The 17,465-nt window shown below is 37.2% G+C and overlaps 1 protein-coding gene across 2 annotated transcripts in view; it reads left to right on the top strand.

Annotated features, from left to right (window-relative positions):
- The window catches only part of LOC137250505 (vitellogenin-3-like), a 52,087-nt gene extending 34,841 nt beyond the window's left edge, over positions 1-17,246 (top strand). The window contains exons 1-3 of one of the 2 annotated variants that reach the window (XM_067783417.1): positions 12,209-12,563; positions 12,644-12,903; positions 16,429-17,246. In XM_067783417.1, the coding sequence (XP_067639518.1) occupies positions 12,329-12,563; positions 12,644-12,903; positions 16,429-17,100 (1,167 nt within the window). In that variant the 5' untranslated portion in view covers positions 12,209-12,328 and the 3' untranslated portion in view covers positions 17,101-17,246. Of the gene's footprint in view, positions 1-12,208; positions 12,564-12,643; positions 12,904-16,428 lie in introns of those variants that run through there. The other variant, XM_067783418.1, reaches the window with a different exon arrangement.
- The last annotated feature ends 219 nt before the right edge of the window (positions 17,247-17,465 follow it).

Genomic DNA, 17,465 nt, shown 5'->3' with positions numbered 1-17,465 from the left:
GCTATATTCCGCGGATAACAAAACAAAACGAACCGAACTGGCGGCCACCGTGGTGCGATGGTAGCGTGCTCCGCCTATCACACCGTATGCCTTGGGTTCAACTCTCGGGCAAAGCAACATCAAAATTTTAGAAATAAGATTTTTCAATTAGAAGAAAGTTTTTCTAAGCGGGGTCGCCCCTCGGAAGTGTCTGGCAAGCGCTCCGATTGTATTTCTGCCATGAAAAGCTCTCAGTGAAAACTCATCTGCCTTGCAGATGCCGTTCGGAGTCGGCATAAAACATGTAGGTCCCGTCCGGCCAATTTGTAGGGAAAAGTCAATAGGAGCACGACGCAAATTGGAAGAGAAGCTCGGCCTTAGATCTCTTCGGAGGTTATCGCGCCTTACATTTATTTATAAACAAACCGATAACTGTTATTATCGATAAAAAAATACGCCATAAGGTTTCTGTTCCGGTTTTGATTGCTCCTCTTTCCTCCCCCTGTGGGTTAGGGGTTATAATATGCCCACGGTAGGTATACCGGTCGTAAAAGGCGACCATAATACCATGGGTACCCAATCCATGAGTAAGGTGATTTTAATCGAAAGGTAGCAGGGTGGACGCGGGTATAACCCTGTGGGACCCTAGGCAAGGTCTTTATAAATACTGGTACGGCGGGAGCAGGAGAAGCCAGTGTGACCTAATGCACTGCATCGAACGATGCTTTGTACTCAGGTCTCACCTCCTGTCCTGGGATGGCCCCTTGTGGGAGCATCGCGGTGGCTGTGGTTTAAAATAAGAGTTCACTTTATGACACGCTCTGAGTATACTTGTTTTCCCTTGGAGGCGCAAGACCAAAATGCATCCAAAAATGTGGCAAGATTTGATGCTGTCAAATCACTGCAGTGTGGCCGACTGCTATGCGAAGATGTTGCTGGGGCAGGTACTCGGTACTTACAGGTCTGTGAGCGGAAAAGGTTGGACACATCCCTTTAGTTGTGGTAGGAGTGTAATTGGAGTGCAAAATTGAGCATAATTGTTGCGTAATTGAGTGAAAATTGGAGTGAAATAAAAGTAGCAAAAATGGAAGCCAAAATGTAGCACAATATGGCGCGCAATGTTTGTCAACGTAGTGTGGTCTTAAGCGATGTCGAGAGACATTGCTGAGGCGGGCACTCGGAGCTCACAGGTCTGTGTGTGGAAAAGGTTGGTCACATCCCTTGATTTTAATTGTGATGAAGTTTAAGACGGAGCATAATTCGTGCCAAGCTCACTCTGTTTGTCAACGTAGTGCGGCCTTTAAGCAATATCTAAGTAAAACCAGCTCCGTCGTCAACAATGTTTTACATTTTTGTAACACTGCAGGACAGGAAAGGTTGGTCACATTCCTAAATTGCGACAAAACACAATATCTCAATCTGATTAACTTGTTAATCAGATATCGAGATATCAAATCAATGAAAGAGGGATACTAAGACAAGCGGGATACAAGACTCGCGGTGGAGTAGCCGTGCAACCGGGTGCCATTACCCGGAAATGGAAGGGGAGGGTGGATAGTCCTCCCCGGCAAAACCAAGGCTGGTGGACCTGAACACCCAGCTCACCGATTGGTACCAACTTGTTGGGCCGAAGATCAACGGACATTGATCTGTGTTTAACATCGTGAGGTAGGTCTACGGAGAAAGGTACTCACGTAAAGCACTTATCGACTGCTCCCATTTCCTTTCCTTTCCTTCCAACATACCCACATATTACGTTTACTCTTATTCTACACTTACATGCTGAATTCCCCCGTACCCTGTGCCAAAATGTTTAAACATCAAAAACGCTGTAGTAAACTGAAGATTAGGACATGCAAGTTTAAAAGGTTGCGTAAAACGGCGAAAAGTTTAAAATTTAGATTAAAATTGTTTAACCGTGTAAATAACCTTCACTTTGTTGTTGCTTTTTTGCTGTTGTTGTAGCGATAAAGATACTCTTCGAATGTGTAGAGGAGTCTTATCGATATTGATGGTCTTTCGCCGGATAAAGTTGGGGTACGTTCCGGTTACAAGCACCATTAAGGTGCTAGCACGACCATCTTGGATTGAGTATGACCACATGAAACCTTCTAGGCCACCCCGCTCCACCCCCTATTTCTAAGAGGAAATTGGTGTCACCTGAGCCTCGGCTGCTAAAGGAATAGAATTCACAACGGGTAACTGAGGTTGATAATTAGGTTTGAGAAGTTATAAATTTCTAGGGCTACCCCTTGAAAGGGTTGCGCTACAAAACCCTTTGAATGAATTTAGTATTGTAGTCGTCTCTTACGGTAGGCATACCTTCCGCGGGTATATTCTAAGTCCCTTAACCCGCTGGGGGTTTCACTGTGATAGCTTTCTCGTTTGTCTTTCACAACCTACGTATTTCTACGTACCAATGTTGTCAATGCGTCGTTAAGTAAACAAAATTCGTGCGCCTTTTGTGATTTCATAACCTTATGCAAATAATGTGTTTGTTTTTTCTCACATGTGCTGTTTTTTTTTATAAATTCATACGTATCAGCTATGCCTTATGGACAAATATTTACTTGTTGTTTGTGGAACACATTCTTTTATCTGTTTTGCTATTCTCTTTTGCCCACATTTAAAACACGTGCTGTTAAAGCTTGCGCAAAGCTCTTTACTTTCTCACTTACGAATGTAGTCTTAAAATAGAGAAAACAAATAAGCAAATATTTGCGGCGAATTAAAAGGCTCCATCCAAATGGATGTCGAACTGTGCGGTGCATTGAGTTTTGCAAATATTAAGTTCAGTGCTATTGTAGGCCAAAGAATGAAAAGAATGTTTGTTAGGAATGCTTCCAGATTTATTTTTATTTTTTGCAAATAAGGAACGTATTATTCCAAGCAAATGTAAAGCAAGGATGTATTGCAGAATTGTTGTAGGCACCCAAAACCATCAAACCTAAAATGTTCATAAATGCTTTAAACAATGGCTGCCGTTTAAGGCGATTGAAATTCTATGGCAGCAGTTCAGGGATATTTTTAATAAGAAAAGTCGTGTAATGCCAGGGTTGCTGGGATGAATGTGGGGATCTGTAACAGATCTACTGACTGAATTTCGCAGGTACCCGCTCAGGTTAAGATATATGCGTGCCAATTATCATGGCTGTCGCTACGCCCTGACAGTCAAATAATCTTCAAATTGATTCAAAAGTAGCTGGATGCCACCGCGAGTGATTTTAGGCACTCGCCAAATACGCTCGACGGCACAAGGGTCAGACAGCCTAAACTTTGGGCTGGCTTCAATTTCCTGACAGAATACGCCCCCTCTTTGTAGAAGAGGTTTGGTTTGGCTATCGCTCCACGGAAGCAGTAAAAGACAACTGATGCTCTTCTTGCTCTGGTTTCTATGTTTACATTTCACGACAGCTTTCTTCTCATTCATCAGTCTTACCTACGTAGAAGTCCATGCAGTCAAAACCAGATGAATCAGCTGCATGTTCAATTGCAGGAAGTTGACTTCACAAAGGAGACTTTACGAGGCCATGAAACCAGTGGAGAGGAACATGCCGCAGGGAGGGATGTTATCACCTCTGCTGCGGACGCTGCTCAGGCGGTTCGATGAGGGACCTATCAAACTTACGATTTACGCAGATGACGTTGCAATTGTAACAAGTGGAATGTGCCTTCTGACAACTAGCTCTTTGATGAATCGGGCGCTTCGGGATATACATACCTCAGCATCTTATGTCGGGTTGACAAAGCCAATGCAGAGAAGGTGGATATAGTCTTGTTTACCAAAAGGTACAAAGTCCCCAATTGGACCAGGCCTTAGCTCGGAGGGGTAACCCAGCAGGAGAAACCTTGCATAAAATATCTAAAAGTCGTTCTAGATAGTAAGTTGTCGTGGAAGCTCAACGTGGAGAGAAGAGTGAAGAAGGCCCCAGCGGCACTTTATGGATGTAAAAGATTGCTGGAGCGTACGGGGGGTTTATTGCCCTCCCTACTTCATTGGGTATTTAAAGCGCTTGTAAAGCATATCCTATATCCGAGTCCTAAAAACAACAACGACGGACTTACTATAAACGTGGTAGCAAAAAACATAGCGTTAGTAACTGCAACGAGGCTCATTGCCTCCGGGCAACTTGAGCGCAGACCATACGAAAATAGTAGTATCTGCTATTCAAAGGGGACCTTGGAGGTACAAAAAAGGTGGACGGCTGGCACAGGGGTGCTCAAATGGCGGACGAGGCGATATACGTGTACACAGATGGTTCCAAAGAAGTGAAAGGAGTAGGATCTGCGATGTACTGTGCTGATACGGGAAATACACAGATTTTACAAGCTGGCAGATTACTGAGCGTTTTTCAAGCCAAAGGATAAGCCATAACCATAGCAGTAGGAACACTGGAAGAAAGAAGTTTTAACTGCAACTTTTATATTGACAGCCAAGCAGCAATTAAGGCAATAGTCTCGCATAGCATAGTATTTTAAAGTATGTTAGAGTGTAATTGATCCATGGGAAGAATGGGGACATGGAGAGAGATCTATATGGGAATGAAAAAGCGGTTGAACTAGCTAAAAAGGGCGCTTCCCTTGAAGATCTGCAGGCATCCCAATTAGATTGGGCAAGATTAAGACAAGGCGATAAGTGCACATGATCGACCAAGCGGGAAAGGTGTGGACCCGAGTGCGGGTCTATAAAGTGTCAAAGATCATGTGTAGTTTTTACAACCTTAGACTGACAAAGTTACTTCTATCATTAAAAAGATAAAACTGTAGAATCGTGCAAGGTAAAAAAAGTAAGAAAGAGAAAGAAGGAAAGAAATGGAAAGGAAAGGAAAGGAAAGGAAGGGAAAGGAAGGGAAAAAAGGAAAAGAGAAAAGGAGAAGAAAGGAAAGGATATGAATTATATTTATTTTCTAATTGAACCATAAATTTAAAATGCAACAAAAAATTACCATTTTTAAACATTGCAACCTGTGTGAATCAAGGTGCGGGTTGCTAGTTATTAAATATAAAGAAAACGTTACCCACAACTGAATAAATAATTTGTTTTGTTTTTATTAGTTAAGAGTCAATATATGTTTTGTTGAATGAATAAAATTGAATCAATATTAAATTAGATTGTGATAACCAAAGTAGCAAACATCATTAATAACTCAGTGAACCCAACAAAAAACAAGTAGGACGACACTGTCTCCGGCCGTGCCGAAGAGCTCATACCTTTCACGAATGGAGCTGAGAAATAATCCTATCTCATTCGTAATAGCCAAATAATCGGTTATATATAGGGAACAGTTGTACATGAGCGACATTTTCGATAAATATAAATTAAACAAGTAAGGGTGTCTAAGTTAAGGTGTAAACGAACATTATATACTAAGCGTGAGTTTCAATTGTACAGTTCATTTCAGATAAATTACTTTTCCACATAACACGCGACAAGGCCATTTAAAAAAAAAAAACAGTATCTCCTCTAACAATAAAACTTGTTAAGTGAAATATCATTGATACAAAATTATTTTTCGCTAAGATATATTTATATTATTCTAGTACGACCTTTTTAAACTTCTTTTATATAAGAGTAGGACGCGATACCGTCCATTTTTACTAGAAATATTTCCTGATATAAGGAAAGTATGTGTACCCAATTTTATAACTATATGTTAATTTTTCTTCGAGTCATGTCTCCCGAAGCAAAAAAAGTTGCTTAGTCAAAAAAGGGGCTATGACACGCCCATTTTAAACAATTTTAATATTTTCTAAGTTCTAACTATAATCTCATTTAGAAAGTAAAATTCCATTAATATTAAGCTCTTTTCCGCAAAGGTATAGCTTGTTATATTCGTCCACGACGATCCGGTAATTTTTCTTCGAGTTATGGCTCCTGAAACATAGAAAGTGGCGGTGCCATGCCCATTTTCAAAAATTTTACCTTTTTATACTCGGCTAAGAAGAGCTCACAGATTATATTAATTTTGTTCGCATAACACTACGCCGTGACGGCATAAACTAATCGAGATAGATATAGAATTCTAAATATCAAAATGATCTGGGCGAAAAGAGAAATTCATTTAACCATGACCGTCCGTCTGCCCGTCCGCCCGTTTGTCCGTAAACACGATAACTTGAGTAAATTTTGAGGTATCTTAATAAAATTTGGTAAGTATGTTCCTGGGCACTCAACTCAGATCGCTATTTAAAATGAACGAAATCGGACTAGAACCACGCCCACTTTTTCGATATCGAAAATTTCGAAAAACCGAAACAGTGTGATAATAAGTTACCAAAGAAGGATAATGCGATAAAATTTGGTAGGTGGGTTGACCTTATGACGCAGAATAGAAAATTAGTAAAATTGTGGACAATGGGCGTGGCATCGCCCACTTTTAAAAGAAGGTAATTTAAAAGTTTTGCAAGCTGTAATTTGGCAGCTGAGTATGTAATGTTCGGTTACACCCAAACTTAGCCTTCCCTACTTGCTCTTGTTATAATTCCACTTGGGAAAAGAAATATAATTGATATAAAGCTCTTTTTTGCAAATCTTTTATATAAAAGTGGGCGTGGTCCTTAACCGATTTCGTTAATTTTTCTTCAAAGCATTTTCTATAGTAAAGGTAACCTCTGTGCCGAATTTTGTTACTATAGGCTCAACGATTTTTGATTTATGATTAATAATATTTGTAAAATTTATTTTATCACAAATAGGCGGTGTCATGCTCATTTTCAAAAACGTTTTCGAATTTTTATCAAGAGTCACATTATTAGTCGACACATAAAATTTCAACATGCTATGTGTGTGTGTACATGGCTTAATACATTTTTTTTCGATACTGATAATTTTAATATAACAAATTTAGTAAATTCTGTGTTCAAAGCACGCTGAGTATTAAAATAGATCAGTTATCTTCATACTTATGGTGTTTTCTTTTCTGGAAAAAATGTTGCCCTTATGTTGCAGTCTTTAATTCTAACTTCTTAATTGCGTCACCTGGCGGTATGCATAATAGCTCGATTTGTAGGTAATGATAACCCTTCTCTTATTAAGTGGAAAATATTTTTTAAAAGGAATAGAGACCTGGGAAGAACCAACAAGGCGACATTATTTTCAGAAAAGAAGACGCCATAAGTTTCATGTATTTTGAGGTATCTTAATAAAATTTGGTAAGTATGTTCCTGGGCACTCAACTCAGATCGCTATTTAAAATGAACGAAATCGGACTAGAACCACGCCCACTTTTTCGATATCGAAAATTTCGAAAAACCGAAACAGTGTGATAATAAGTTACCAAAGAAGGATAATGCGATAAAATTTGGTAGGTGGGTTGACCTTATGACGCAGAATAGAAAATTAGTAAAATTGTGGACAATGGGCGTGGCATCGCCCACTTTTAAAAGAAGGTAATTTAAAAGTTTTGCAAGCTGTAATTTGGCAGCTGAGTATGTAATGTTCGGTTACACCCAAACTTAGCCTTCCCTACTTGCTCTTGTTATAATTCCACTTGGGAAAAGAAATATAATTGATATAAAGCTCTTTTTTGCAAATCTTTTATATAAAAGTGGGCGTGGTCCTTAACCGATTTCGTTAATTTTTCTTCAAAGCATTTTCTATAGTAAAGGTAACCTCTGTGCCGAATTTTGTTACTATAGGCTCAACGATTTTTGATTTATGATTAATAATATTTGTAAAATTTATTTTATCACAAATAGGCGGTGTCATGCTCATTTTCAAAAACGTTTTCGAATTTTTATCAAGAGTCACATTATTAGTCGACACATAAAATTTCAACATGCTATGTGTGTGTGTACATGGCTTAATACATTTTTTTTCGATACTGATAATTTTAATATAACAAATTTAGTAAATTCTGTGTTCAAAGCTCGCTGAGTATTAAAATAGATCAGTTATCTTCATACTTATGGTGTTTTCTTTTCTGGAAAAAATGTTGCCCTTATGTTGCAGTCTTTAATTCTAACTTCTTAATTGCGTCACCTGGCGGTATGCATAATAGCTCGATTTGTAGGTAATGATAACCCTTCTCTTATTAAGTGGAAAATATTTTTTAAAAGGAATAGAGACCTGGGAAGAACCAACAAGGCGACATTATTTTCAGAAAAGAAGACGCCATAAGTTTCATGTATCTTGTTGTCCGCTTGAAATAGATATGACCATGAATTTCTTATCTGGACAATAGGTTGTGTGGGATAAATGCTATATAATATATACAACCGATTTCTTCAGACAACTAAAAATGCCATATACGTAAAAATCTTGTGAAATTTGAAGCTTTTATCGGTTTATATCGGCTGATATATGGTATAGTGTATCGAACCGCAGACAAAAAGATTTAGCTGCTGGCCGAATTTCATCAAGATAATTTAGGGACAAGTTTTCGTTAAAGCAGAGAGATGAACAGAAAGATAGATCAACAGACAGACGTTGCTAAATTAACTCAGATCGTCATCCTGATCCATATGGTATACTTATTGGTGGGTCTATATATTCTCCTTTGAGGACTTACAACTTTGAGATTCGTGACAAGCTTAATATACCGTTTCTTTTCCATAAAAGTTATAAAAAGCGATGAAAAAATTAAATGACCGTAAAATATCTTCTTAACTGGGTAATTTACACGAACCATTTTCTGGAAGTGAGGAGAGGGCTACGAAATCATCCCCCTATGTAAATAGATCACTTCGTTTTCCAATTTCTGGCAATCTATAAATATCATTTCACAACTGGCTGTACCTCATGTTTTAAGAAGAAACTTATATCCAATTTCTACCTTCAGGTGACTTGTATATTTAACAAATAAAAATAAGAACCCTACCTTATATTTTAACGGCTGGGACAAGTTGCATTGGAAGCACATAATCTTTATACATAAAAATCGCGTGTCACTATGTTTGTCCGCGATGTACTCCTAAACTACTGTACCGATTTTGAATTTGTTTTGCACCCCGTATGTAGTTTGATCTAACTTGAAAAATATATGATAGGTTAAATCTCAGTTTATATTCGCAATATTATTTTATTGTAATTTTTTTAAATGTTTATACGTAATAATAAAATGTTACGTATACGCAGCGGCACTCATATTTTCAGGTGGTGCTGATATATGTACTGGCGTGTAATTGCTTGGTGTTTAATTAAACAACCTGCTCATCAATAAAAAATATTATAGCGGATAATATCAAGTATAGCACATCACCAGGCCCGTCGAGAGAGAGGGGGGGGGGATTACCCCCGGAACGGGGTTTCTGAAGGGGCCCGCGATTTAGAAGTACTACGAAATTTTTTTGTTAATTAAGATATTCTTTAGTTGTTCCATGTGCAATTTTTAAGTCGAATTTCAAAAGCAATTAATATCTGCATTTCGTTTTAATATTATAGCGAAGTGTGAAAAATAAAAATCTATATATATAAAAGGAAACGCTAAAATGTGTGTTAGTTGGTCGCCGGTGTTTGAAGAGATGCGTCAGTGGATTTTGTTCAAACGTGGACCAGGGTACCCCTAGAATGTGTTTATAGAAACAAATGAGAGCTGTTGCTGAGAGCTCTAAAGTAGTTTTCATTGTGATATTAGATTTAGTCGCATCAACCTGGCAAAACTGATAAATATGCATGCGAAGCCGAAATAGAGACATGAATTAATAATACCCACATACCTATTTACATACGTTCTATTCGATTTGCCTGAAATTTGGTATATAAATTTGCCTATATTAGTGTTTATGATCCTTTTTTCCGACCAGAGACGGACTGGGACTGGGATTAGGACTAGGACTGGGACTGAGACTCGGAGTGGGACTGGGACTGGAACACAAGAGATAGACTGAGAGAGAGATAGAATAAGATGAAGATGGAGATAGATGAAGCGAAAAAGACGGAGGGAGGAGTGAATAAAAGGATTAGGAAGAAGTCAAGAGGGGGAGGGCAGAGTTAGACGGAAAAAGCTTTTTAAAATATATGCAAGTAGGCCAAATCTAGGGCAGAACAACGTCTGCCGGGTCCGCTAGGCTATATATATAAAGAAGGATATGTGTTTGTATGCAGCTTTTCAACTCCAAAATCACTTCGCGGATTTTAGTCTAATTTACAGGATAGCTTAACAGCAACCCGGAAGTTTCTTTCCGGAAAGTGGACCAGGGACCTATCTATTCATTCAAATTTTATTCAATATTCGATTTGCCTGAAATTTGGAATATATAGGCAGCCCTTTGCACAGATTAGTAATTATGGCACTTTTTCTTTCGGGAAAAGGATCAGAAACCAACTGCAACTAGGAGTGGGACTTGGGCTGGGACTGTTACTGAAACTGGAACTGGGAATGGGATGGAAAGAAGGGATAGAAGAAGGGATGGAAAAGAATATGAACAACTAGAGGAAAGAGCGAAGGAGAAAGAGACTTAAAAAGAGATAGAGGACGACGAAGATAGAGAGATAGAAATAGATGGAATGGAAGTGAGAGAAAATATGGGGAGGATGAAAAAGATGCAGAGAAAGAGATAGGCAGAGGGAGGAGTGAATAATAGGATCAGGAAAAGGGGGAGAGTAAGAGGTAAAAACATTTTAAAAGTTACGCAGACAGACCAAGGTAGGGCAGTACAACGACTGCTAGTTAGTGAATAAATTTAATGAAATAGGGTTCCTGGAGGATAAGTATACCTCCTTCAACTTTTTCATGCATTAAAAGGCAATAATTTAGTTCCAATATTTTCCCCGTGGTGTATTTTTAAGCGGATTGACTCACCTACTAATTTGTAAAGCTTGTAGCACTGTCAAGGTACTTGGAGGTTTAACTTTTCGACATGATCCGGAGGTATGAATTCTTCCAATTGTGATACGGATATCAACAGATAAACAGCTGAACAGTAACAGTAGCGAATATATTTGTGATTTAGAGTATTATCAGCTAATATCATATGTTAAGAAGTTCTGAAAGGGGTGCCACAGCTCAAGTTTTCAACTGAGTAAATACTCTAATAATGCATCTGGCACGAGCAGGCACTATTTAATAATTTTATTTGTTGTTTTTATATTCAGCGTGCCTTGCACACAGAGTATATTAACTTTGATTGGATAACGGTAGGTTGTACAGGTATAAAGGAATCGAGATAGATATAGACTTCCATATATCAAAATCATCAGTATCGAAAAAAATTTGATTGATTCCGTCCGTCCGTCTGTCCGATAATACGATAATTTTAGTAAATATTGGGATATCTTCACCACATTACACGAGCTTATCTGGATCCAGAATAGATTGGTATTGAAAATGAGCGAAATTGGATGATAACAACGCCCACTTTTTATATACATATATAAGATTTTGGAAAACACAAAAAACCTGATTATTTAATAAGTAATAAACCTAGAATGTTGAAATTTGACGTGTCGACTAATATTGAGACTGTTGATACAAATTTGAAAAAAAAAAATTTTTAAATGGGCGTGGCACCGCCGACTTGTGATAAAATAAATTTTACAAATATTATTAATCATAAATCAAAAATCGTTGAGCCTATAGTAACAAAATTCGGCACAGAGGTTACCTTTACTATAGAAAATGCTTTGAAGAAAAATTAACGAAATCGGTTAAGGACCACGCCCACTTTTATATAAAAGATTTGCAAAAAAGAGCTTTATATCAATGTTATTTCATTTTCCAAGTGGATTTGTAACAATAAATAGGAAAAACCTCAAATTTGAAAAAATGGGCGTGGCACCGCCCCTTTTATGACTAAGCAATTGTCTAAGTTTTGGGAGCCATAACTCGAAGAAAAATTAACATGTCGTAATGAAATTGTGTACACATAGTTTCCTAATAGCAAACAAATTTCTAGTAAAAATGGGCGGGATCGGTTAAAGACCACGGCAACTTAGATATAAAACAAGTTTAAAAGGGTCGTAGACTAGAATAAAAAGCTATAATTTAGCAAAAAATTGTTTTGAATCAATGATATTTCACTTACCAAGTTTTATTGTAAGAAGAAATGGGAAGACATTTTTTTTGAAAGGGCGGTGCCAGGTGTTATGTAGAAAAGTAATATATCTGAAATGAAATGTACAATTGAAACTCACACTGAGTATATAATGTTCGGTTATACCCGAACTTAGACACCTCTACTTGTTTTTTGTTTATCTGTAACACGTTCATCAAATAATCCAATTCATTTGTTACGCATGGGTATAAAGATAATTGAAAAGATTATAAATGAATGCTGAGTTTGTTAATCATTTCACAGTTCCTCTTGTGTTATTAAACAAAGTACTGAATTTGTGATAATAAGACAACGGAAACCTAAACACATCAACTCATTTCACGGAAGAGGAATTCAGTTAATCGCTTATCAAAAAATGTCTTATTATTATGGGCAGATTTGCCAGATAATCTTTATGATTAGCCTGCCCTACATTTGCTGCCTAAGTTTCGATTTCGATGATGTGTTTGTAAGTCTTAAAGATGTTGTAATTGGCAATGGGAAAAATGTTATTAGTTCAATACCGACACCGGATACGCTGTTTCGACTAGGTATTAATGTAGTTGCTGGATTACCATTTGAAGTGGTCCTCTCAGCAGTAAATGTTGTATGTAAGTATATATACATTGAGTTATCCCTTAATTCATACCCATATAATAACTTCTATATATGTACATATGTATACTTGTAGGCTCTGCAGCAATATCATCTGGCACAATAAGATCGCGTATAACGCCAGATTTGAATAAAATGAATTTTCAATTGCGTACAGCCTGTAATAAATACGAGTATCCTTTACTGAGCTCCTCTGAGCTATGGAATAATCCTGAATTTGATCGGAATAAAAGTGTGGTAATATATGCTAGTGGTTTTATGAGTACAATCACTAATTCTAGCTCTATAGATGAATTGAGCAAGGTGTATAATTGTCGTGATGATGTGAATTTCGTGGTGAGTAAATGTGGAACATTTTTGATTTGGGAAGTAAATAGCTCCCCCGCGCTAACTTTACTTTATACTGTCACTAGCAGACCCGTCAGACGTTTTAATAAGCTTTCTCCGTCTAACTCTGCCCCCCCCCTCCCCCCTCCCCACTTTTTCTTAATCCTTTTATTCACTCCCTCCGTATTTTCGCTTCATCTATCTCTTTCCCAGTCTCCTTCTCTTTTTTCTCTTCTCTAAAGTTTTTCCCATTCTTCTTCATCCTTCATTGCCAGGCAAATCGAATAGGACGTATGTAAATAGTTATGTGGGTATTATTAATTCATATCTTTATTTCGGCTTCGCATGCACATTTATCAGTTTTGCCAGGTTAATGCAACTAAATCGAATATCACAATGAAAATTACTTTAAAGCTCTCAGCAACAACTTTCGTTTGATATCCATATTACACACACATTCTAGGGGTATCCGGGTCCAGGTTTTGCCCATATCTTGCGACCTTAGTCACCCAGCGGTGTAAAAATTACTCTGTACTAAAGCACTCATCAACAGTTTCAATTTTATACCCATAATGTAAAAAAACATCCTAGTGTTACCCTGATGCACGTTTTGGCCTATATCTCGAGATCCTTCACAAATAGGTATGAAAACTACCCTGTACTAAAGCAGTCATCAACAGCTCTCATTCGTTATCCATATTCTAAAAACACATTCTAGGGGTATCCGCGTCCACGTTTTCGTTTATATCTCGAGACCCTAATTACGCGCGGGTACGAAAAATACCCCGTATCAAAATACTCATAAACAGCTTACATTCGATACCCATATTGTACAAACATATCTCAGGATTACCCAGGTCCACGTTTTGATCTTAAGACCCTATCCAGAACGGGATAAAAATTAGCCTATGTCTGTTTCCTGGTTCTAAACTACCCCCACCAATTTTCAGGCAAATATGTTCATCCGTTGCTTCCTCTTTAATCACACCGTTGCGTATTTCTAAAGGTTTAAACATTCAAAGGGACATAGGGACAGAAAAAGCGACTTTGTTTTATACTATGTAGTGATGTACATCCATACATACTTATAAACTTACGCCCGAAGTTAAATAACGCAGCGAATGCTATATATGTACGTATGTATGTGTGGCATCAAGCCTCACTCAAAAGCAATTAGCGCGGACAGTTCACAGCGAACAAACACACATACGCATTTTTTGATAAAAATGTTACTTTTGTTTAAACAATTTGGCTGATATAAGAAACGAAACAAGTATTTTTTTTATGCAGATCGAAGGTAAATATTTCAAAGTTTTACTGAAAGAAAGAATTTTTTAAATTCATCCATCCGTTTATGAGTTATAGCTGTGTAAACAAAAATTTTATGATTTTTTACAACATTTTGGCAATTTGCCACGCCCCTATAATATATACCTTAAAATTATATTAACTGTACCATCTCACGTAGCTAAGCTTTCAAATGCAAAAAACCGTTTTAAATCGGAGCATTCTGTGTGAAGTGCATAATGTGCATACATGGCATTTAGCGACTGTATTTTATAAGATTTATAGATGGATTATAGATACGTGTTTTTATACTAAGCTGAAAATAGCTCACAGACTGCAATAATATTAGTCGCATGACGGTACCTTGTAATGGTATAAAATAATCCAGATATATATAGACTTCCATATATTAAAATGATTACGGTGAAAATTATATTCATGACGTCATTCGCGTCTGTGAAAACGATTACTTAAAATATCATTTAAATTTGGTATGTGGATTCCTTTGCACACGTCTTCTATCGCTAATGAAAATGCATGCAATAGGTAGATAATGACGTCCACTTTATATATATCGCACTCTGGATTGGCGGCCGCCATGGTGTCGTGGTATCGTGCTCCGCCTACCACACCGAAGAGCCTGGGTTCAGGCCCCAGCAAAAGCAACATCAAAATTTTAGTAAGAAGATTTTTCATTAAAAAGAACATTTCTCTAAGCGGTATCGACCCTCGGCAGTGTTTGGCGAGCTATCCAAGTGTTTTTCTTCCTTGACAAGATGTCACTGAAAACTCATGTGCCTTGCAGATGCCGTTCGGAGTCGATATAAAACAAGTAGGTCCCACCCCGCCAATTTGCAGAGAAAATTAAAAGGAGCACGATGCAAATTGGAAGAGAAGTTCGGCCTAAAATCTCTGCGGAGGTTAACGCGCCTTACATTTTTTTTATTTTTACTCTGGATCAAAACAAAGATAAAAAATTCACAATGCTGATTGACTTCCTCAAATGCGCCAATGCAGTATTTGACTTTTACCGAACTGCTGCTGGATAAAATCGAGCACGTTTGTGAATACTCAGATCTGACGGACAGCTGATAAAATCAGTATCCTTAAAACTTTGTTCAGGAAAGCTTTATTTCACAAATTTAACCCTTCTGTTACTTTAAGAAAAACTTGCACATTTTTTTATCCTCAGAACACGACCACGTACGCTTTTTTTTATCAGTTATTGGATTAGGCTAAATCTTGCTTTTTAGGCTTTTTAGAAGGTATTTTGCTAAATAAACACACATTAAGGGAGTTCAGAATTTTGTGTATTTGGCGTTGAAAGTGTTGATATAGCAAATGAAAGCTATGGAGCGTGATCAACTTTTTTTTCGTTTTATTTTTTTTTTGCATTTTTTGTTTTGTTTAGACAGTTGTTAATTTGCTTTTCAAAATTGAAATAATTAACAATGGTTTTCGATGTTGCGTGTTTTCCATGACGTAGCAAATGCATAGCTGTATAATTTTTTGGCGTTTTGTGCAAAAATAATACACCAGTTTGCAAATACAATGATACAATGATGTTAGACCATTTCCACAAAATCCTGTACTCTCCTATTGATTTCTTTTTATGCTCGGAACACAACCACGCAAGCTTTTTTTATCAGTTATTGGATTAGGTTAAATCTAGCTCTTTAAGCTGTTTAGAAGGAATTTTACTAAATACACAAAGACATGAAAGGAAATTCCAAAATGTTTCCCTTATCAAGAGATATCAGAAAACGAAAGCAAAAAAGATCACGTACGTAACAGGAAGGTTAAAATTACAAAAAATTTTAAAACTTTTCTAAAGTTGCTAAGGTTTTTTCTTCTTGACTTTATAGTCCAGTTTTTTATGAGAGAACTGTCAAATTCAACCACACTTTGTTAAATATACTTTTTAGAAATAAATTTTCCAAGCGAGTTCGATCATTGGCAGGGGTTTTACAAAAAATCCGGGTGTATTTAGTCATGAAAAACTTTTCAGTCCCGTACAGCCAATTTGTAGGAAATTTAATGGGAGCACAACGGAAATTAGAAGGAAAGCTTTGCCTTAATCTCCTTGGAGGTAAATTGCGCCAAGTCTTTTTTTATAACAAAAACAAGGTAGTGACAAACGAAGTCCGCGTTAAAATAAGATAACATAATATTTATTATCATAAGCTCTATTAAAAGAAAAATTTTTAATTCCACTAATAAAATACTTCACTTTTCTTCCTTTTAAAGGCTGTCGATGCAGCAAACTTCGTTGACACCCTCTATACATGGTCTGCATTAAACACAGATGAAATCGGTAAAAATATTGCTGTTGGTCTAGTTGAGCTTACTAAAATTGTACCAGTTGAAAATATACATTTAATTGGCCACAGTTTGGGGGCACACATTATGGGTGCTGCTGGACGTAATTTTTACTATCAAACTGGAAAGCTGATACCACGTATAACAGCTTTGGACCCCGCCAAACCTTGCTTCAACGAAGGTCAATCTCTTTCCGGACTGATGCGTGGTGATGCTGAATTTATTGATGTAATTCACTCCGATCCAGGTGCTTTGGGTAAACGTGAACCGACCGGTGATATTGATTTTTATCCAGGAGGACTTGGTCCTTTACCAAAAGGTTGCTACGATATTGGCTGTGCTCATGCACGTTCTTGGCAATATTATGCAGAAACAGTTTATCAAGGAAATGAGATGAGCTATTTGGGTGTACGTTGCACTTCACTAATACAAGCAGAAGAAGGTAAATGTCCAGGTCCGAAAGTTCCTATGGGTTATGCTGTGCCGAAATATTTGAAGGGAAATTACTTTTTGGATGTCAATGGTGAGGAACCGTTTGGTAAACAAAGTGATGCTGGGTTCTTGGAATCAAAAAAGAACTGCGGAACTTGCCAAAATTAAAAAGGACATATTTTTAGTTATACAACTAACAAACAAATTAAAAAAATAACTAAAAAATTGTTATTGATTTTGCAATAGAAAATGTCTTGATTAGTAAGGCAAATATGTACATATGTACATAAATAAATATGTTTACTTTAATGAAACCGATCTGTTATTTAGAACCTAGTACTATTTCATGAACATGAAGTGATGTAGTAAGTTTGGTATGAACCTCGAAAATTGTAAGTCCTTAAAAAGAAGAGATAGAGCCACACATAAGAATACCGAATTTATCAGGAGAATAAGCCGAGTTGATTAAGCCATGTCGGTCCCTCTGTCTGTCTGTCTGTTCGTCTACCACTCTGCCTGTTTAAACGCAAAAT

The sequence above is a fragment of the Eurosta solidaginis genome, chromosome 4 (genome assembly GCF_040869045.1).
Source record: "Eurosta solidaginis isolate ZX-2024a chromosome 4, ASM4086904v1, whole genome shotgun sequence".
In the NCBI taxonomy this organism is placed as follows: Eukaryota; Metazoa; Arthropoda; class Insecta; order Diptera; family Tephritidae; genus Eurosta; species Eurosta solidaginis.
Note: the sequence above shows the minus strand (reverse complement) of the source record. Positions and strands in the feature narration are given on the sequence as shown.